The sequence below is a fragment of the Scleropages formosus genome, chromosome 19, assembly GCF_900964775.1.
Source record: "Scleropages formosus chromosome 19, fSclFor1.1, whole genome shotgun sequence".
Taxonomy (NCBI): Eukaryota; Metazoa; Chordata; class Actinopteri; order Osteoglossiformes; family Osteoglossidae; genus Scleropages; species Scleropages formosus.
In genome coordinates this window covers 16,557,231-16,579,309 of record NC_041824.1, presented here as the reverse complement: position 1 = coordinate 16,579,309, position 22,079 = coordinate 16,557,231, and the positions used below count along the sequence as shown (strand labels likewise).

Here is a 22,079-nt window from a genome sequence, read left to right as displayed (position 1 = left end):
TTTCTTGAGACTTTTGACTTTTGGTAGAATTTCTTTAATAATGTTTTACAACAAGCTGTGAAAATATAGATGTGAGCTGCGAAATATAGATTTCATGGGTTCACAGCTTTGCCACTAATCCTCACAGTACATGCACATATAAGCAAGAATTTCACTTTACAGTCTGAAAATAAAGCAAACTGATCATACAGTCAATATACTTTTAATGTCCTACACAATCTACAACAAACTATATGCTTACAAAAGAAAATAACAAAAGTAATAATAATGTTCTTAATATATTAGACCATTTAACATAGAGATAAATAAGAAGTTTGAGTTTAGAAGGTTTTATATGAAGCATTTCCAGGAGCGAAGGCTAGCTATGAAACTGTCGTCACTCTATATGACAAAAAAATGAAGGCTGTGTCAATTAACAGTCAGTAGAAGAGTCAATCATTTCTATTGATTAGCTATTGCCTTTTCACCATAAACACCACTGACGTCCATAGTGAAGTACCCTCTTTCACAAGAAAGCCCCCCATGATCCAACCCCTCCCTTCCCTCCATTCCATACACGACAGTTGTCCGTCAGCTTTCAGTCGACGACCACTTGCTCTTACCCCCGCTGCACATTGTAAAATCTCACCACCCGCCCTTCTGCACCGAAAATCAGATGAGAACGCAAAAGATGTACATATACAAAAGTTTGTTTTGCCCTGCCTTTCTTCACGGGTTTAGAAAACAGAGCAGTGGGATGTTACTTGGCCTTTTCAGAGGGGTAAGTAATGGTCACAGGATCGGTCTGAACTCCAACCTCTGACAGTCGTTTTGGTCCCTGCAAGTCGTAGAGAACGAAGCACAAGAAAACACATGAATTCCAGACAATGACTCCATTGCGCAGTCTCCTGTGTAACGATGACTTATTTGTGTATGTGCCATGTGACGCAAACAGGTGAGAACACGCTCCACCCGTAAGCAAATCCAGCAAAAAGCATCATGTGCAATTAAAAACGTAATTTTCAGTGGCTGGTTGACGCTAAAAGTCTTCCTACATTTCAAACAAGGTCACACAACTACCGAAAACCTCCTTTTCAAAGAGTCTATCTGCTCAATGTGTGTGTCCTCAGCTGAGCAGTTTGCTTTCGCCAGCAAGTGTAACAGAACAGCAGAACAGCCACTGCTAATATTCATACTGTATGTAATATTAATTTTTTAAAATGTTATATTGTACATTCATCAAATTTAATTCAAATTAATATTTTATATACAGCATAAAACAAATTACATACATAAGGTTTCTATACATAACATTTATTAAAATGAATAAAAATTAAGTTATTTCATCAGCAAGTAGAACACAACAGTTACTGGTAATATACATGCGTAATTTAAATTTTAGTTAATACTATACAGATGCTCCTCGACTTACGATGGTTCGACTTACAATTTTTCGACTTTACGATGGTGAGCTGGCGATAGACAGTCAGCAGAAACCTTACTTCGGATTTTGAATTTTGATTTTTTTTCCTGGGCAAGCAATATGCAGTGGGATACTCTCTCACGATGCTGGGCAGAGGCAGCGATCCGCATCTCCAAGTCTGTCACGCAGTCACTAAACACATACCCCCTTGTGTCTACACTGTGTTTTGTGCATCCATAATATCACAGAAATGTCCATCTGTGTCTCCTGCTACTGGTGGCAAGAAGAGGAGGGCAATTACTCTTGAGGAGAAACTCAAGATAATTGCTCAACATGAAGGCTGCAAGCCCATAATGGCCATCGCATGTATGCTAGGCTATGATGTTCGGTACGTTAGGTGTATTAAATGTATTTTCGACTTAGAATATTTTTGACTTACAATAGGTTTTGCGGAACATAACCCCATCATAAGTCGGGGACCACCTGTATACAGTGTATAAAACATATAACATATTTAATGTATGTTTTTCATGTTTCTATACATATAAAATGAAACTTAGGGACCCAGGTCTATTCTGAAATTGTAACGACGACTACAGAAAGTATGTCAGAGGGTCAGAAATCTAGGTGGTTTGGCCTACCAAACTTTTGAAGAACAAATGGATTGAGTTCCTCTTCTCAAGCTTCTTGGTGACACTGGGGACAACATCATCTCCACCTGGCAAGGCCTCAGACACCAACTTGTTGTCGGCGGTGACCTCAGGAGCCTTGGCTTTAGGGGCAGCCTCCTGCTTGCCGCTCTTCTTCTTCTCGGCCTCTGCGGGGGGCTTGGGCTCCTCTTTCGCCTTGGCGCTGGGTGCAGCCTCCGGCAGCGGTGGAGCCTCAGGGGGGGTTTCCTTTGTGGCCTCAGGGGCCTTGAGGAGACGGGGACGGGGAGAGGTTGGTAGGTGTGTGAACCTGTATCCCCTGGCTGCGAGCTGACTGATGTCTCCTACATGTATAAGTTCAAAACACACATACCTACAGTACGAGAATTTCAAGCTCTCATGGCATGAAAGCGTGGAATGAAATGGAATGAAAAAAATTGAATGTAGAAAACTGCAGGAAAAAAACAAAGTCCTCTGACTGTTCTTGGAAAGTTTTTTTTTTTCTTGAGGAAAGTTCCGTGCGATTTCGGTGTTTTCGTCAGTGATTTCCCCAGCATTACAATGGTAATGTCAGAACACAATAAGAGAAGATGAACGAGCAGAAGGAAACACAGATAGCAAGGCGCCCACGTAGGAGAGGACGAGCGTTAACCCTGAGGCCGCTCGGTGGCTCTGCGCAGTACTGACGTAGGGATGACCTTCAGACTCATGTTTGTACGCTTCTTACCAGCCAATGAAACGGCTGAAAAACAAATGGTCTATCTGTTAAAGTTTCCTGCAGATTCTCAGTGTGTAGGATTCATGCTGAACACAAGCTCTCTATCTATGTTTAAAACTCTTTTGTATTAATTTAAGAGACAATATGAGTAAACTTGCATGTACTCATAATTGTGGTCATTTTTACTGCACCAGTTCAAGATAAGTACCATGAATAAGGGCACTACGACAGAAGGTGGGACTGAAACCCAAGTCCTTTGAGTGAAAGGTTGCAGCTCTAACCACTACGCCACCTGCTGCCCCTCATGTAATAAGTGTAGTGGTCCAGCCTTTTTTAAGCTTTGGCTGTAATTTTTGTTGAACAAATGAATCCAAACAACCAAATAAAATCATAGAGAAACACACACACACACATTTTCAGAACCGCTCGTCCCATATGGGGTCACGGGGAACTGGAGCCTACCCGGTAACACAGGGCGTAAGGCCAGAAGGGGGAGGGGACACACCCAGGACGGGACGCCAGTCCGTCACAAGGCACCCCAAGCGGGACTCGAACCCCAGACCCACCGGAGAGCAGGACTGTGGTCCAACCCACTGCGCCACCGCACTCCCCCATAGAGAAACAATGAGACTTTTTACCTCACCATCGCTTCCGTTTATCTGGATGAACTGAACCGCATGACAGTTAGAAGTTATGTTTAAAGCATAGACAAAGTCAGTCGAAATATGCGCATAATGTTTTGTAATCCATAAACTGCAACTTAAGTTCATTGTTTTAGTCACTGCAAATGGACACTGAATTAGTGATGTGCCTTTTGTGAACAGATGGGAATGAATGAGCAAGAGCAGCTCATCATGGCCACCTAGTGGCTCCAGGTAACGCTGAGAAGTGTAAATCACTGTGACCCAGGCAGGGTGGACCCCATTAGTGAGATCAGTTGAGTTAATGTATAATCCGCAGTCCCATTTACCGGTGCTTCGGTGTTGACCGTTACACTGTTTCCAGATGCCGGCACAGCCTGGACTTTAGAGGTTTGCGGGCGTTGCGGTACCTCAAATTCACATCACTTTGTTACCATGTGACAAACTGCAAAACTTTCTTTGAGTGAAAAAAAACAGATACAGGTTGGACCACATTCCTGTTTTCAGTACCTTGGTCTTGAAAATGGAGATGAGATTAGATTTCTTTTTCTCCATTGGTTTCGGGGGCTGCTCTGGTGGTGGAGTGGCCTCTAGGGTACTGGCCTTCGAAGCGGCCGTCTGCAAGGACAAGGACAGATAGGGGATGGCAGGGGAAAGAGAAGGCACTGTTAGTGGTCACTCCCACAGGTCATCTATAGGCTGAGGTCTCCAGAGGTAGCCGTCCACCTGAAAGTGAGAGGAGGAGGCGAAGAAAAAGATGAAGGGAGTGACACCACATGCTGGAGATGCCCCTGGAAAGGGTATAAGAAGCCTCTACCCAGACCCTGCAGAGGAAGGAGCACCTGGAGTCTGACTGCACGGCCCGATCTGGTGTCCAGCTGCAGGGGCCAAAAGGAAGCACTGGGGGTTCCAGTGAGGAAACCCTTCCCTCCCCAAAAAGGACAGAGTCATGGCCTTGGGACGGGAGGAGTCGCTCCACAGCATTACCTGCCCCTCCTCCTCCTCCACCTCCATCACCTCCTCCTGCTGCTTCTCCTCCACAGGCTCCTTTTCAGCAGGCTGCAGGGAAGCAGAGCGACATTAACCCGGACGGCACAGCAAACACCCGCTGCACCACATAATCTTGATCCTGCTGTTTTTTTTTTTTTTTTCCACCTTTATTTATTAACAAGGAAAACATTCAGTCTCAGCTGGATTGCATAAACGACGCAAACGATGATATTTTAACACCGGGACATTTCACAAAAATTCCAGAATGTGAAAAGTAAGACACACTAGAAGAACTGTTAAAAATAAAAATTAAATGCAAAATAATGCAGCTTTGATTAAGCACATTCCAGATAAACACCCTGAAAACAATCAGGATGTCCTGTTACAGTTATAGCTATTGTAAAACAGTACATAAAAATTCCAGTATTAAAGTCCATTAAAACGCTCACTTAAAATTACAGAAGGGAAAATAAAACCATGAAGTTAGTGCTTGTGAATTAAAACATTCTGGTCAAAGTGCTCCAGTGAGAATACGCTCTCTTATTGAAAATCTCCACTGGGAATAACAACCAGAGGACTCAGTGAGCTCAGTTAAATAAAACCATGTCAAACTATTATGAAATATTACATGTTTAACACTACTGATGGTCCCACCTTGTGCAAAATACATTGGGATTCCCACACAGTTGCTGTTATAAAGAAGAAAACTTGTTCTGATGTCCTCTCAGACGTTGTACGGGAGGCGGATGGTAAAGGAGGAAGATGAGAAAAGTGTTTTTGTCCCTGGAGGGTGAGACTCTGTGTACTGAAAGTGATTTCGCTCTTACTCACTTTCTCACTATCATTACCCATTTGTCCAAGTCAGGCTTGTGCTGGTCCAACGCCTATCCTGGAAACACAGGGCTCGCAGGATCTACGTTTGGAACACCAATTTTTCACAGAACTGCTAGTGATGTGTATTCTTTATAAATCAGTAATATAATCCATAAATATTAAAGACAGCATGTAAGTGCTGTTTTTATGATATATTTAGAAAACACATCACCACCAGCCTTGCAACGTGTGTGTATATTTCTCCAGTTTCAGAAACCACTAGTCCTTAGCAGGGTCACGGTGAACCAGAGCCTAGCCCAGAAACACAGGGGGCAAGGCTGGTGAGGATACATCCTGGATGGGGACAGCCATCACACACACAAGCACACACACATATGCATGCATAATTTTTTATTTTTGTACGAGCAAAAAAATGGTGCAGTGTTCATAACTCTAATCTGGTTTTATAGCTGAAACGGAAGCACATAAAAACCAAAAGAATCTCATTAGACCGCTTTTGGACTCTTTTGATTACTTACTTTAGAACTAAAAAGTTTGGAGAAGCGGCCACCTTTAGAAGGCTTCTTGGCGGACGTTTCCGGGCCACTTGGCACGTCTTTGAGCCCCTCTTTCTGGATGTTTTTAGCAGCTGGTTCTGCTTTGGTTTCAGCTTTGGGTGGCTCTGGTGGAGGCACCGTCTTCGCAGTCTTTGCAGCGGTAGCAGCATCTACTTCCTGTACGCCCTGAGCAAAGGAGAAAAAGTATGTGTGCAAAGTGCGGGCATGTGTACCTTCCTCAACATAGACGGGACACAAAGAGATCTGCTTCTTTGGTCTGCTGTGTTGAAAAGTCAGAAGGCTGGAGGAGACACATTATTCACAGTCATAAATGACCATCACCCTTATACAGAATGAATTCTTTGAAATGACCTATTTGAAATAAATATGCTAACTAGCCTCATCATTTTAATATTAGCTAATCCCTTTATTTCTTCATTCTCTTTACTATCTTAATTATCAGTATGGTACTTACATTTGTGGTTGTTGGCTGGGTATCCTTAAAAGACTGTTGAAGGATTGGAGAAAGTATATGTTACCAAGGTTCTTCACATAAAATTATGTATAACCAGTACAGCCAATCAAAATTTAATAGCCAGAAAGGTATTTCTCAGGTGATCTTTACACATAAGGCATTTTATGCAGAGTAATGTCAATGGGTACCTTCTGTCGGAAGAGTTTGCTGAAGGCCCCGCCTGTAGAGTCCTTTGGACTGGGCTCCAGATCTTTGGGCTCTGTTGCAGATGGGACTGCTTCCTTCGCTGGGGACCCTTTCTCCAGCTTGGTCTTGCCCTCAGGCTCCTTAGGGCCCTTTGTCTATGTAAAAGAAGGACATATAGCCAGAGAGGACATCTCAGTCATCTAATCACCACAAAGGTTGCTTAAGAAACAAGATAGTTGTATATTTTGACCAAGACCTTTGACTTCCTGCTCATGTTAAAGAACCTCATGAACCCAGTAGAAGAGGACAGTGTACTGACAGACAGAGCTGATCTATAGAAACCTCGGCAAAGGCCAATTCCGGAATCTGGTCAAGTCTAGGCAGTCATGTTTTGCAACCACTTCATGGTCAGCAGGAATTGCAAGGTGAACAGGAGCTTCCTGTCGAATACCATAGCAAACAATGTGAAGCAACTGGAAACCCATTTGTCCAATTCTTGTTGGCTTTAGTTAAAGCCACCAATGTCACTTGGGCCAGAGTGCCAAAAGACACACAGCAAGCAAAACTGAACAATGTCCGAGACTTTGGCACAAAGTACAGCAGAAGGATCTTGACCTGAAATACAAGAGACCCACAAAGAGAAAGATAAACCTCAGAGTGGAGTCAAAAGCAATTCTGCAACTGCGAGAAGTCAGAGCACTCAGATGAAGCCCATCACCATTAAGGGGGTAGAATGGAGATGTACTCCAGCACTGGGAAAATGCAGAACTGCAATTTTCAGTTTTCTCTCAAGGTTTTGCTCAGGTTTTTTTTACCACATCTTTGTCATTATCAGCAGATGTTTCTTCACTGGGAGTTTTGCTTGGACTCGCCTGCACAGGAAAAAAGAGAAGTACAGTAGACATTCTCAGTGGTGAGGAGCATGTCACCCTTGTGTTTCTTCCCAGTCCTGGCAGTCTACTTAAGTGGAGTGTAAGCCTTATACTTCTTAGTAGAGCTCAAATGCTTAAGGCTTAGTTCTGTAATAGACATCAAAGCTAGTCATTCCTGGCTAAACATGAGGGATAGAGACCAAAAGCCCTGCCAGTACTCACACAGCTGGGGGCATAGCTTGTCCTATTTGGTCCTATGACTGATACCATTTTAGTTAAGCAGCTTGGGAATGGCAATATATAGTTATTTTAGAGTAAATGAGTTGAAATAACACATTACAAATTAAAAATAATGATCAGAATTGCAAAATTAATTTAAAAAACCTAAAAAAAAATGTAAAATTATATATTAATATTTCTGCCCCGCGATGGACTTCACCCATCCAGGGTGTGCCTCCCTCCATCCTTCAGCCTTGCGCCCAGTGTCTCCGGGATAGGCTCCGGCTCACTGCAACCCTACTTGGGACAAGTGGTTGTTGAAGTTGGTTTGTTGGTTGGTATAAATATTTCTTACCATTGTCCATTAAGTCATATGATGTTTAACATACAGGAATGGGCATTAAAATGTTTTAGGAGTTTTTTTCTTAATAAATAATGATTATTGATATTTATTGCTGGCATGCCTGTAAGTAACGCACATGCAAAAGCTGTGCAGAGGTCAATATTATTAGTAGGTCGCACAGATATGGTCAAAGATGTGAGTTTTAGTGAAAACCTGTGTGACATAATGCCACACCTACCACACCTGGCATGTGGCCACACCTACCATCTGCTTCCACCTGACACCCTGACACGACACAATGCGTGCACCCGGCAACCGGTCTTAGTTACAGCTAACATAGCATATTATAACTAACAAACAACACTGACATGTCCGGCTGCCATTGGTGATGACCGTATAACAGAATGTTACCATGACTCCCCTATTTAAGCCCCTTTTGCCCACACTGAGAGAACCTTTAGGTCCTACACCTGAAGCAGGGAATGGACAAGGATCACCACCTATAGTTCTGAACTCTTCTCCGCGACATCTCACCTTAACTGTAACCTAAAATAATGTTACAGTTAAACATATGAGGCCACATCCGACTGATAAATGTGGTCCCTAAAGTGAACATTTGTGAACACGGTTGCTAGAATGCACCATCGCTGACCTCATATGAAATATATGTATATATAACAGAGCAATAACTACATTGAGATGGATTCTTTCCCCTTTGTGTGTCCAAATCTGTGTAGGTGGTTAGACGTACTCTACTGCTACGATCCGTACGGAGAGAGGAATCAGTCTCACTTCCTGGGTTGGAGGGAACCGAGGGGTTCGGGTCAATCAGGGGCCCGTGTATCACTCTTCCTCCTCCGGACTACACACATGCCCGCCATTGTTCCTCCGCCGCACTGCAGTGATGGCACAGACCATCAGCCTGTTATTCGGTAGCATCCCTGTCTCCGGCCCCACAGGGACCCCCCGGTGAGATCACACTCACGGCCCAACAAAAGGCAGTGACAATCCGCCATGCTGAAAGGACTGGTTTAGCATGTACTCAGACCTGTTTTAACTCCTTCGTGCAGGGACCTGAGTACTGGACTAAAGACAGGCTATTAGGAGACGACACATGTTGTCTGGCGTAAAGGCAGAAAGGAAGCGACTCTTCTGCGGGACCTTCCTTTTGCTGGCAAACGCTTACACTTGGACTTCCCGGGCCCCACCCCCTCCGCCACCGGCAGCAGCAGCTCCCTCTGTCCAGCACGTCCTCAGGCACACAATGAGCGCGATCGCTGACAGCGCTATGCAGTCCGCACACAATGACATCACCCGGGGCTGCTGCCCTGTGCATTAATCACCTTCTGTCTCCGCCACGCCGAGTGTCTTGCACACAACTGCCTTTCACGGCAAGCGAGTGCAGGCCGACAGCAACAGTGATGACCATGTGTGGCAAAATGTGCTTATTGTGTCGCGTTGGATATAGGGCTGATGCCCTTTTTGAGCTTCTTTAAATGCCTTTTGTTCTAAAATGCAACTGAAACACTGACAAGCACCCGATGGAACAGCATTCCTTAAAAATAACACCACCAATTACGGAGGTGAAAGCATCTACAGAGCTGAAGGCTTCAGCTGCTTTTGTTGTTGATGCAGAAAGCATCTGAAGAATGAAAAGTCTTTATCTTCAAAAAAGGCGATAAAATTTAAAAAAAAAAAAACACTTAATTGATTCTATCTTGCTTTCATTTCTGAAGACCCTTAAGTGCATTATTTAGGCCTTAAGGGACTGCATTCCTCTACCTTATGTATGGTCACTCACAGCACACAGCAGACAGCTGTCAGTCTACCTAAAGCACTAATCCAGCATTGAGACTGTAAAAATCACAGCTATCTGCATCCACATCACCCTCCCGGCATCAAAAAAACACGGAAAAAGCGACTTACAAACGTTTTGAAGAAGTTCATTACTGGGTTCTCCTCTACGATACTCTTGCCCTCTTTGGTCTCCTCTGCCTGAACGCTCTCACCGTTGGCGCCGGGGGCTTCGCTTCCCACTGGCGTGCCACTGAGGCCGTTCGAACCCTTGGTCGTGGCCGCTTTCTCCTTGGTGCGTCCGGGCGCCTGTGGGCGAACGTGGAGCGCTGGTTCGTGGGAAGCGGTCTGGAGCTGCGCAGCTGGGGTGCGACCTCTCCACTTGTTAATCATGGCATTGAGGCGGGGAGCACAAACGGCCCAGCCATGCCACTGCCTGCTCGGGGGCGGCCCCAACAATGGCACTATTATCGCCACGTCGTGCTCCCCGCGCCCCATTGGTATTCAGCAATGTCCCGGGCCTAGCGAGCCCAGCGTGCCCTCCGCGCCGAAAAAAATGTTGGGGCACTCAGAAATGGCCCAATTGTGCTTTAATAAAGTCGCCTTACTCCACAAATGTGTGTTTACTCTACACGGTAAACATCTGGAAGAAGGCCCTAATTCTGTCAAATATTTACTCTGAGTAGAACACGCTCTAACTTGACTATTAATGGATGACCTGACTTCAGGGAAACAAATGGGCCGTGTTTTACTTACACAGAAGCATACACTTTTAACCGAACCAACAGTAAAACAATAAAGTGCATGTGACATAGGGTTAATAAACTTAAATTCTGGGGTTGTCCCTACCAGCAGCATAGTGGGCAAAGCAATCATTTGTGGTCTCATAATATAAGGACTAAAGAATTATCAGCAACAGTTCTCAAAGGGGTTATACACAAATAATGTGGGGGGAAATATTAGGCGCCCTTGAATATTGTTACACCTGTGGGAAAATCACCTAGGCAGGTGTCACCTTCCGCAGCGATCCACAGCAAATGGTGATCTCCCTGTAAATTGCACCTATGGAAAGGCTTGATGTTTCTCCATAACTCTCCAAAGTCTCAAAGACGACACATACAGTGTCCGTGCAGTTCTTTTCATACTTGGGTTATTTACCCTAGGTTACCGACAGCATACGTGTTCAGGGGACAGCTGATAGCATAGGGGTTTATTGCTACTGTATTTGGACCCAAAGGTCACGGGTTTGATCCCCCCTTCTACCTGTAGTAGCCTTAAGCAAGGTATTTACCCTAAATTGCTCCAGTGAAACTGTATAAAAGAGTAAAGAACTGTAGGCACCTTAACATTGTAAGTCACTTTAGAAAACAGGATCAGGTAACTGTAATGTAAAAAATGAGAATATAATGGCATTTTAGTTCAGTTACTTAACTGAATGTATGCTTATTCAGTATAGGTCTAGTTTAGAAACATTAAATCATCTATAATTTATTAATTTGTTTTAGGAACAAAAAAATAGTTGGTAACACACCTAAAATGGTCAATACCGAGCAAGCAGATAGTGCAAAACCTATGTAAATATGTTCAGTATGAAAAGGCAATAGTAAGGGAGCTCAGCCAGCGTAGGCGCTCATCGCGAGCGCGTGCTGGATTGGAGCCCGGATGGCCGTTCCAGTCTGGGCCACGCCATTATCTGGCTGCTTGAAAGCTGGCAAAGCTGTCAAACAGGGCCGCGCACACCCCTCTCCGTCACGGAATCCTGATAGGGGAGGTCATATGAGGGGAGCGCAGCTGGGCAAAAGTGGCACCGCACATATTTGTGAGCGTGCAAGGGGGGCACGGAGTATGGCTTCCACTTCAGATACATGGGAGAGAAGTATGAGTGGACAGAGGAACAGGGCTTCCCACACTAAGGCCACATAAATGCTCCGACTAATTTACAAGTGAACAAAGCCTTGTTCTGCTCTTGGTGCTGTGGTGCTGTCAAGCTCGGATCAGCAGGCTTCAGTAGCGCTGACACTGGATGATTGTTAAAAAAATAAAACTTTTCTCGCTCATGTCACTTCCTCAGCCATCCCGATTCGAAAGGCTATGGTATTTATGCTTTCTCATTCTGATTTCCTCAGGCTGTCTGACTTCACCCCTGGGTGTGACACCGATGAATTGGGCTCTGCATGTGGAAACTTCCTGTTGTTTAGATAGTTTTGTCACATCCATGACATTCATGAGGGCAGCTGTAGTGGTTAGAGCTGCTCCCTTTGATTCCGAAGGTTGCAGGTTCCAGTCTCACCCACTGATGTAGTACCTTTGCCTAATGTACTTTCTCTATATTTATCCAGTAAAACCACCCAGCTGTACAAATGGGAAAATAACAGCAGGTTGCATAACATTGTAAGATGCTTTAGAGAAAAGTGTCAACTAATTAAAGAAACGTAAAAATGTGGGGCTCGTCTCTGCAAAGTTTCTGTTGCGGAAGGCTGTGATGACGATGCATTCGCAATTTCCGCTCAGTCGCACTTCTGAATCACCCTGGAGCCGGGAATAAAAGACCTGTTTATGATGGAAGTAGTCCGTGCCTTTCTGCCCCATGTCAACCACGTTCTGCTGCTCTACCTTCAGAAACTGCTCATTATAATTTGCAAAAAAGACAGATATTCCTCTCATACTGGAACTTTTATTTTTCAACCACATATAGTGGTCCAGCTTACACTACATTAGTTTCCAAAGAAGCCTTGGTAAAGTTTTGGATTTGCAGCATCCGTTCATAAGAATGATATTTGGCTATGCTTCAGGTGGGCTCTGCTTGTTTCACTGGGAGGCTTTAATACGTGCGATCCTTATTTCTTTTAGGTGCTGCAGCCACACGATCTCTAACTTCGAAAGTGATGGCATGAACTGCAACAGTACATCAATACTGGGATTTCTCTCAAAACACCCCTAGGGGTAAGCCCTCGCTCCACACTGTGCACAACCTTGGACTTCTTAGAACAAGAAGTACATCAGCACCAGTTTAAAGCTGCAGAGTCTTCTTCTGCATTGGCGTTTTTGTTTTTATTTGTGGCTCATTTCACTTTCTAATTCTGGAGTTGCCTCCAGTGGAGGTCTCTCATCATGGCAGAAAGAAACATCACAGCTGGCTCTTCCAGTACTTTTGAAACTTGGGACATGGTCTCAGGACTAACCATGCAGTCCAGTTTAAGAATGGTCATTGTTGCTGTCAGTAACAAAATCTGTTGTCTCCTCAGATTCAGTGGCCTCAGTCAGCACTGCAAGGCATCCATCTGTCAGACTGTGACATGAAGTCTCTGGTGATATCACCTTCTCCATTGCCATCTTGCCTTCAGTGCTGTGGCTGACTGATGTCAGCGGTAGCTGACTTCAGGCCATCATGAGAGGCTGGCAGTGTTTCCAGCGCTGGCTTCCTGCTCCAGACAAGCAGTGTTTGTCTACAGCTGAGTCGGACTGATCCGGCTTAACAAAGTTTGTCTCCAGTCAACATTCTGCCTGTTTTTTTATAGGGTCTGTTTTTCTGTTAATGTCTGAGGTCTATAAATGCTGTTGTGATTTTTTTTTTTTTCAAGGACCTGACTTGGAATGGCTGCTCTTGTTTTAATTCCCTTGATCAAGGTACTTGAATTAGGTACCCTGAATTAATACTGTAAAAATTACAAAGCTCTACATAGCGAAGTTTGCAAAATAATGGAAACATGACAATGTATTAATATCAAGGACCTAATAACAAGTAGAGCCTCCTTTTGCCTTGAGAACAGTTTCAGTCCTTCTTGGAATGCTGTCATACAAGTCCTGAACTGTGTGGAGTGGGATATTTCACCATTTTTCAAGGGGAAAGGACTCGAGTCTTTTGAGGGATGAAGGAACTGGTCATGGAAGGATTCTCGGTGTTCATGAAACTACTCTTGAATTTGAATTTGTTTGCAGTTTTCATGTGAGCATTATCATCCTGTAATATGGGAACATCATGAGAGAACAGCATTTGCACCATAGGGTGCACCTGGTCCTGTAAAATGTCTTCATGTTCCTTCACCGCTATATAACCATGGAGAGAAATCATCAGACCTCATGACTCCCACAAGATGACTCCCTGTACCATTACGAATCCCTCACCATGTTTCACAGTTGGAAACAGACATTGGGGGGTTGAAAGCATCCTTTGGTTTTCTCCAAACATCAACCCATTTGGATGTAGGAAATAGTGTGAAAGATGACTTATCAGACCACGTTACTGTTTTCCATAGCTCAGGGGTGCAGGTTTTGTGCGCTTTACGCCAGGCTATGTGTCTTTGTGCGTTGGCCTTTGGTACAAGCAGTTTCATAATGGCTATCCTGCCATAAATTCCAGCTTCGTAAGCTTACGATGTAGTTTTTCTTGAGACAGAGGTGCTGATTCAATTCTGTGGTCATTTTTGAGGCTGTATTTTTGTGGCATTTAGCAGCTATCCTGTGAAGTGTTTGTCTATCCCTGTCATTGAGCTTTGACCTGTGACCTCTATTTCCTTTAGTCAAATGTAGTTTGTCCATGTTTGGCATATGCTGTCATTATTTTTGAGACTCTTCCCATTCACACATTAAATAGTTTTTTTAGTTTTTGTGACCAAAAGCACTGACGATCTGGCCTCTTTGAAACTCTGTTAGCTGCCTCATGTTGCTTTGAAAACTAACATGTCAAAGGGCTAAATTGTCAAAGCCCAACATCAATCTAATATGGCAGCTACATTTGCAATTGTGATTTAGACACTTTAAATGGTGTTTCCGCTATTTTCTCTGCATGGGGCAATTATTACAAGTAGTTTAGTATACAAACCAAACATTGTATGTCCCTTTACAAGGTGTCAAATAATGTTGCATTCTGGTATAAAATAAAGTAGACAAAGAGTTGTAATAACTTGGAACAAATTTGTCACAGGCTGCACCCTTACAAGTTAATACATTTTTAAAACATAGCACAGTGTAAACTCAACATAGCGCCCCTAACCTTTTCCCATACAGATTCATAGCACGTACCACATATTCAAGTTTCAGTTCATGCAGCTCACATGAGGATTTGTGATTTAAAAAGCCATATTCAATTGAGTTTTTTTTTTCTTTTTTCTTTTTTTAATATATTTTATTTTTATTCCTCTCAGGACTTTATAGCTCTAGGTTAAAGCCGTGTTTGGTTAAACTCCACTGATCATTCAATGAGATTTACGATTGTTTTTTTACCACCATTCGGCCAAAGAGGAATATTACTTTCTCCACTTGTTAATCCTATATTAACTCTTACCTGTGTTGCAGGGTATTACTCACAACTGGGTATTACTCCCAAGAAGCTACTTACACTCTGGAGGCCATCTATGGTGACTGTCATCACAACAGGCTTCTCCCCTTCAGAGACTTCAAGCTGCACTGTAGGCACATCCTTCAGAACCTTGTCCTCTGTTTTCTTCTTGAAAAGCTTGTTGAAGAGGGGAACCTTGGCCTCAGGGGCAGGCTTGGGTTCCTCCTCAGGGTCTGAGGCATGAGGTGGCTGGGTGCTGCTCTGCCCCTCTGTGGGCACCTCCGTGTTGACCAGTTCAGATGATGGGTTCTCTGGGGCTTTAGAAGAGGGTGGATCTGGCTTGTTTGGAGATGGCTGAACCTGGGGGGTGCTGCTGGGTGCTTTCAAACCGTCTGGCTCGCTTGCTGCCGTGGGGGCTGTGTCCTTTGCGATAGGAGGAGTGGGGAGGACATTGAACTGTTGTACAGCTGTTTCACCGAAAATAACAAAAAAACAAGAGTTCAGTGATGGAGACCAATGTAAAAAGATCAAAACAACGTCAGATGGCTCTACGAAAAGAAAGCAAATATATAGAGTTCCAGGGAAAAGGTCTGAGTACAGCTAGGCACCCTGCAGACCTAGGAAATACTCAAGAGTAATCAAAGTATACTCAAACTTTGGACTGGTATAGTGCATCATATCATATTACCTTACATCACACACACACATTCTGAACCGCTTGTCCCATACAGGGTCATAGGAAACCGGAGCCTACCCGACAACACACAGGGTGTAGGGCCAGAGGGGGAGGGGACACACCCAGGACGGGAAGCCAGTCCACCAGAGGGCACCCCAAGTGGGACTCGAACCCCAGACCCACCGGAGAGGATGAACCAGTCCAACCCACTGCGCCACTGCGCCCCCCTACACATTACATCACATTATATTATATTATATTATACATTTAAAAAAACACCAGTACCTTCTTAATTAAATACTGTAAAAAAATTTTTTTCTGGAAAATAATTTATTTAAACTTATGACTCATAGCCAACAGTTGCAAGAAGTAGGCAGGAGGTAGCATAGTGGTGAGGTGCTCCAACTTCCTCTTCTGCAGCCTCCCAGCTTGTCTCTGAGGCATTATGTGATGTGCGATATGTTCATGACTGATAAGAAATTTGTGCACTTTTTTTGACACTTCTGACACTTTTCTTGTTTTTCATATTTTGTTGTCAATGGAAAGTCTGGCATTTCAAGGTCTGTAGTCAGAAAGAGGATCTATCTTTTGAGGAAGTCGAAGTTTCACATCTCCTTAGTGCAGTACCGTTACAAAGATCATGGAAAGAAGCATTACATCTTAACTTTTAAGGGCACCATAACTTTATGAAGCTGCTCCTTTTCTGTTCAGTTTTTTTTCCATGCTGGTGTGACATTGTTCTTAATGCACACAGAGGCTTATCTGTGTTCTATTCTCCATTTGTTTGCATAACAGAATCCTCAGCGCCCTCTGCTATAAGCTGAGGGGACTTCCCAGGTTTCATACCAAAATTACATTTACGGCTGAAGCTTTCTCATTCTGAAACCTTATTGTTCTGCAGAAAAATATTATTCATTGTATTTGCCCAAGAGTTGTTATTCTTCTTCCCACCTAGTAGTGGTTAAAGTCACAAACGTTAGAACTTTAACCAAGGACTCTGCTGCAGTAACCTGTCTTAAATAAAGGTACTTATCCTGAATTTCCCAAATGAAGAATCAAGCTGGAATGACTATAAGCTGAATAAATTTAAAATAAAAATAATTATGTGACCACAAATACATATTTTTGTTGAAACATATTTACCCAGATTTAATTCTGAGCAAGACTGTGTTTGGACCAACCCACGTTGTACGTCTTGAAGTAGACAGTACAGCGTACGCCAAGTAAACAGAAAAATGCTCATCACAGGATGTCTTGGTTAGATGTCCCATACTTACATGTAGGTAGGTAAAAATGGTCACCGGGCAGGTAATAGGAGTGTGAATCATTGCCTCAATTTGGGCGACGCCCTCGGCAACACAAACAATGTCACTAGGGAATGCAAAACACATTAACCTCCAAGTCCAACAATGCTGAGCACCACCCTGGACAGGTCCCACGGGATTTCGGGACACATGCTTTCTAATAGCTTTATGGCTCCCCCACCACATACTGGCATCAGTGGTGAGAGGAATGCCAAAAAAGCAGACCATGCAGCCCAGCTGCTTGGTCTCAGATGGGAAAAGGGCAATGTGCTGTGATCATGTGGTCAACCCCCAGTACAACCCCTGCTGTACCCACCCCTCCCCCCCACCAAGGGATTTTCCTGCATCTCCAAACATCATCATCCTTCCTGCACTGTCCTCAGATTCCAGGGACAGCAAATCCTGACACATGACTGCTCATGGGTTTGGAGACTTTAGAGTAACAATATTTGCATTCTGCCAAATCAAACAGTATTTCCTCCATGTCACTCGGCTACACCCAGAATTTACACAGTGTGCCACTACATGGTCCAAAGAGTCTGCAGTGCCATGGGTTTACTGTTAGGAACAATGTTCTGCACCACTTTTAATCTCATGGCTGAATCTTGCTTACAGTGAAGGACAGGGAGAGTGTATTAAGCAGCATTTTGGCAAAAAGTTCCCAGTTTAAGGTAAATACCGGTTCCCCGTGACCCCGTATGGGACAAGCGGTTCTGAAAATGTGTGTGTGTGTGTGTGTACTGTGTGGAGTTGTCATGGTTTCTGTCATGTTTGCAAGGCTTATCCTTTGGCTATTCCAGGTTCCTTTCACAATCCAATGGTGACCCTTTCCTTTCTAGCTTCAACCCTAGATGACCACAATCTTAAGTGTAAAAGTATTTCTTGGAAATAGATGGAAGGATAATATTTAACTGCCATGTTTACCATTTTGTTATCACAAGCAATCTTATGCCTTCATACAAAATTAAACTGTTCTTCAGTCCTCACATGAGCGGACTAATGACGGGGTCTGGTCATCGGATTGGTCGTTCTAAAGAATCATTTTCATGATTTCTTTAAATCCCTCACTTTGGGTTTAATTTTCTCAGTAACCCACCACTAAAGAAAAAAAAATTACTAATGATCACAATGCCATTTGGAAAGATGGTGCAACATCTATATTACAGCTGCATTTGTAATACAATATTTCTCATGTTATTATTAAAAGGTTTATGGTAGTAAATCAATTCAGAAACAGAAAACTGTTTTTTTAACAGTCTGTCTCACGTTGCTGATTTTTTCCCCCCAGAATTCTGAAAAATTTAATCTGCTAAGAAAATAAAATTGTAATGCACTGGACCACCTTTTCATTCGAACATCCTCTCACCTGAGGTCGAGTCATGTGCAGATAAACTGTATTTGGAAAGTTTTGCAAGCGGAAATGTCTGTGAAAAACCTAACCGACCCAAGGCATGTGCCATAGCATATTTGCATTAAATGTTAGAATTTTTAAGGTAAATATCTTCTATGTCAACATGCCTTTCATTTCACCCCATACTGTTTGGATACTTTGTTTGAAAACAAAGCAAATAAGGTGAGAATTAACTAGAAAACAAAACATTCGCCAGCATGGTTGGGATGTCTATCCGTTAGCCAACATTTAAGGATGGATGTGAATTTCCACTCTTCGTACGCACCCATTTCATTGGGTTCCTCCTTCAAAGAGATGCTCACAGCGTGGCCATTCAAGCCCCCATTCTGGAGCTTTCCGTTGACCTGAAAGAGGCAGTGACATTCTTAGCATGTCACAAAGGCCTGAGATGATTGGTGTAGCATTGCTGGAGGCCTCACCTTTGGCCTACCAGATGAGAAGAATGAGCACTGTCCATTTCCCACTAAAAGTCAGACTTGTGGAGATGCTGTTGCAGACATTATTTTGCTAAAAAAATGGCACCAAGGGCACCAATATCAGTCAAAGGGTTGCAGCTTTTAATCAATACTAGTTAAGTAGGTCACTTCAGCGAAGGGCGTCTGCTGAATAATCATGAGTGTTAAGTAAATGTTCCCTTATGAGACAGATGTGATGCTACAGACAGAGTAATTACAGTTAGTCCCATAATATTTGGTAGTTGATTAATCTTTGATAATAAATGCTCTCTGGCGACACGACGTACAATTACAACTCCCCCTCAGTCTACACTGATATCGAAATTTCAGCATTGCCTTATCAGGCTATGGGAGGAATTGTTCAGTGAAGAGTTCAGAGCTCAAACATGAGCTGCAAAAAAGTCAATAAAGCCATTCTTGGTGTAGTCTTGTTTGATAAAGGCCCTTTCGCTGTAGCCAAAGGAGCAGAGCAACTTACTCCTTAAGGGTGCCGAGTCTCCTTTGGAAATTTCTATTGTGGGAGTTATTTACTGAATAATATTCTTCCTCCTCTTTAGTAGTAACACTGTAGCATAAAAAACTGCAATGGTTTAATTACGTCTCAGTATATTTTTAAGTGCAGCACTGATTTACACTTACATTTATTCATTTAACAAACGCTTTTCTCCAAAGCGACGTACATCTCAGCGAGAATACAATTTGTGTGTTACATTAGGAGAAAGAGAGACATAGTTAGTTTGTTTCTTTTGCACCGATGCTCATCGCACGAGTAGGTGTATAAAACTCAGGACAGACAAATCCTGATCATCTCTTTCTACAATTTTTTTTTTTCTTTGTTAAAGGTACACAAACCTTTAAAAAGACCTGATTTAGTCAAAAGCCTTTTAAATACATTTTTCTTTGCAGGCAAATAGTTCTTTTTTAACAAGTAAACATTTAGCTTAATTTACAGTTACTGATGACTGCATATGAAACTTAATTTATTTATTAACCATTTTGTAACCATTTCCCTTTCTGCCCATTAGTTAGCATGAAAATAAATTTTACCATTTTTACCGTTTTTTTAAACCAACATCCCAGCAGATTGCTTTTTTTTTTTTTTTTTAATTTAAGGGTTGTTGTTTTTGCTGAAATTACAACACTTGCTGTACATTACAGCATATCCATACCTCTTTATGGTCCTGCATTTCGTAAGACGCTTCATTCCCCATCTTGACTTAGGTTTTGTTCAAACCGGAGCAACCTAAAGCAACAGATTAAACAGAAAGTTGATCCCAATGCAGTTTCTTTATATGAAAACTCCCTGCTTTGTTTTGCATATTGACATGTTTTTAATATGAAAATAGCACCTATCTCATTAAGTGTCACATCTTTTATTTACTCGAGGAAATGAGTACATTTTCCCAATGCAGCCTGTGCTCTTTGGAATGAAACATTGACCAGCTGCTGTCGGTATGTGTATTGGTTCTCAAAGCTCTCACTCACCCTTTCAGTATCGTTACCCTTTATTAACCGAGACCTTTATTCAAGCCACTTTACAATATTGCAGTTGCACAGTAAGGTATATACAGTGCAGTATTCTTACTATATCAATTCAGGGTAAGTACCTGGATCTAGGGTACTACTGCAGGAGTGGGATTTGAATCTGAGACTTTCAGAATACAAGTTTCTAGCCTTACCCAGTTTGGCAGCCAGAGCTGCAGACCCCTGACCCTCGGGCACAGTCAACAGAGCTATACACACTGCTGTCAGACACACGACAGTGTCACAGTGATAGCAAACAAACTGCTCAGCTGGGCAGGTACCAGCTAAGGTAAGCAGCTTTTCGCTGTCAGAAATCAGGCAAATTAAGCCAGAAAGTGGGAATTTTCAAATTGTCACAACACGTATGTCACTAGGAACACTAAACACCCAATATGAGCCCATGGTGCAGGAAGCTACAGTGTGTGTAAGTCACACCTTCACCAAGGAACGAACCGAAATTCCTGCCTTTACAGTAAGATGATGCCTTACCTTCAAATCAGAGTCTTCAATTCCTGCAAGAGTTGATATGCAAATGTTATGCACTTTGTGCGTGTGTGTGTGTATGTGTGTGTGAGCATGCAATATTCCAGTATTCCAGCTGCCTGGACTGCCTGATGAAGTGCCTTGATAAACTGATCCAGCAATCTGTTCTGCAGTGTTTATATGCACATGTATATTCCCAGTATGAGAGCAGGGGAGGAGCTCTCCGCTGCCAGTTGGTATGGCTATGGCTTTCGCCTTAAAATCTGTCACACCAGATACATAAATTAGGTATTTCAGCACTATAATTTAATCACCAATACACTAATGCCAATGCGCTGAAATGACAATACGAGAAAAGATAACTGATGTTTGATCATCTGGGTTTAAAAACACGGTCAGTGGTGTTTTCGTTTGTTTTTTGTCATGCTCAGAAGGAAAGAAAGTCGGAGTAGGGCGGGTGACGCAGCGGGCGTGGCTGCACAGAAGCAGGATGTACGTGAAGGATGTCCACAGAGGTGGTGAAGCCCTGGAAGCATCGTCTGTTTGCTGAGAGCTGCCTTGCTCCCAGCTTGGTCAGTCTGTAAAGTAGCCAAGGTGAGAGTGGCAGGGTGTCAGCCCACAGGAGTCCAGTAGCAGCCAGCCAGAGTGGTCCTGTGGCCACTATAAAGTCTTCTAAAGCACTGTAATTTGCATTGTCATATTACACTAATTCAGTTAGCAGTAACTTTTCTCCAAAGCAACAATTGTATAATATTATATCAAAAAAATAGTCACAATTCACCTTATGAACCAGTACACAAGTAGCTGTATAAAAGTTTATTCCATAATATATATATATATATATATATATATATAGTGTATAACATTTCTAATCACAAAATTATTAAATATAAACATTTATATGCTTATCATGCACTTAAGAGATCAGGGAAGAAGTGAATCCGAAAGAGGTGAGTTTTGGAACCCTTTACAACGTAGAGAGAGATTCAGCAGCTCTAGATATGGAAGGGAAACATGATTATTTCTATTTCAAAAGGGTCACAAAATTAGTTACTGACTGTATATTCAACCATGCTTTACTCAGTTACTCATTTATCAGGCACTTTTTTTTAAGAAAACAACTAACAATGTTACACTTTTACAGTGCTTTACCCATTTAAGCAGCTGAATAATCTTAACTGGTGCTCACTGGGTTCTCTGGTTTCCTCCCATAGTCCAAAAACATGCTGTTCAGGTACACCCATAGTGTGAGTGACAGAGAGAGTGTGTTCCACTGATGTATGGATGGGTG

The 22,079-nt window shown here is 42.9% G+C and overlaps 1 protein-coding gene across 1 annotated transcript; it reads right to left on the bottom strand.

Annotated features, from left to right (window-relative positions):
• Positions 1-186: 186 nt before the first annotated feature.
• bcas1 (brain enriched myelin associated protein 1) lies at positions 187-21,093 on the bottom strand. Its single transcript, XM_018760801.2, has 13 exons — positions 20,795-21,093; positions 19,951-20,024; positions 18,592-18,670; positions 14,996-15,402; positions 9,790-9,966; positions 6,432-6,584; positions 6,244-6,276; positions 5,751-5,954; positions 4,396-4,467; positions 3,919-4,026; positions 3,738-3,818; positions 2,044-2,316; positions 187-817 (listed from the first exon to the last, which is right to left on the bottom strand). The coding sequence occupies exons 2-13, from the start codon at positions 19,990-19,992 to the stop codon at positions 740-742; spliced, it is 1,707 nt and encodes a 568-aa protein (XP_018616317.2). The 5' UTR covers positions 19,993-20,024; positions 20,795-21,093; the 3' UTR covers positions 187-739.
• Between the last annotated feature and the right edge of the window lie 986 nt (positions 21,094-22,079).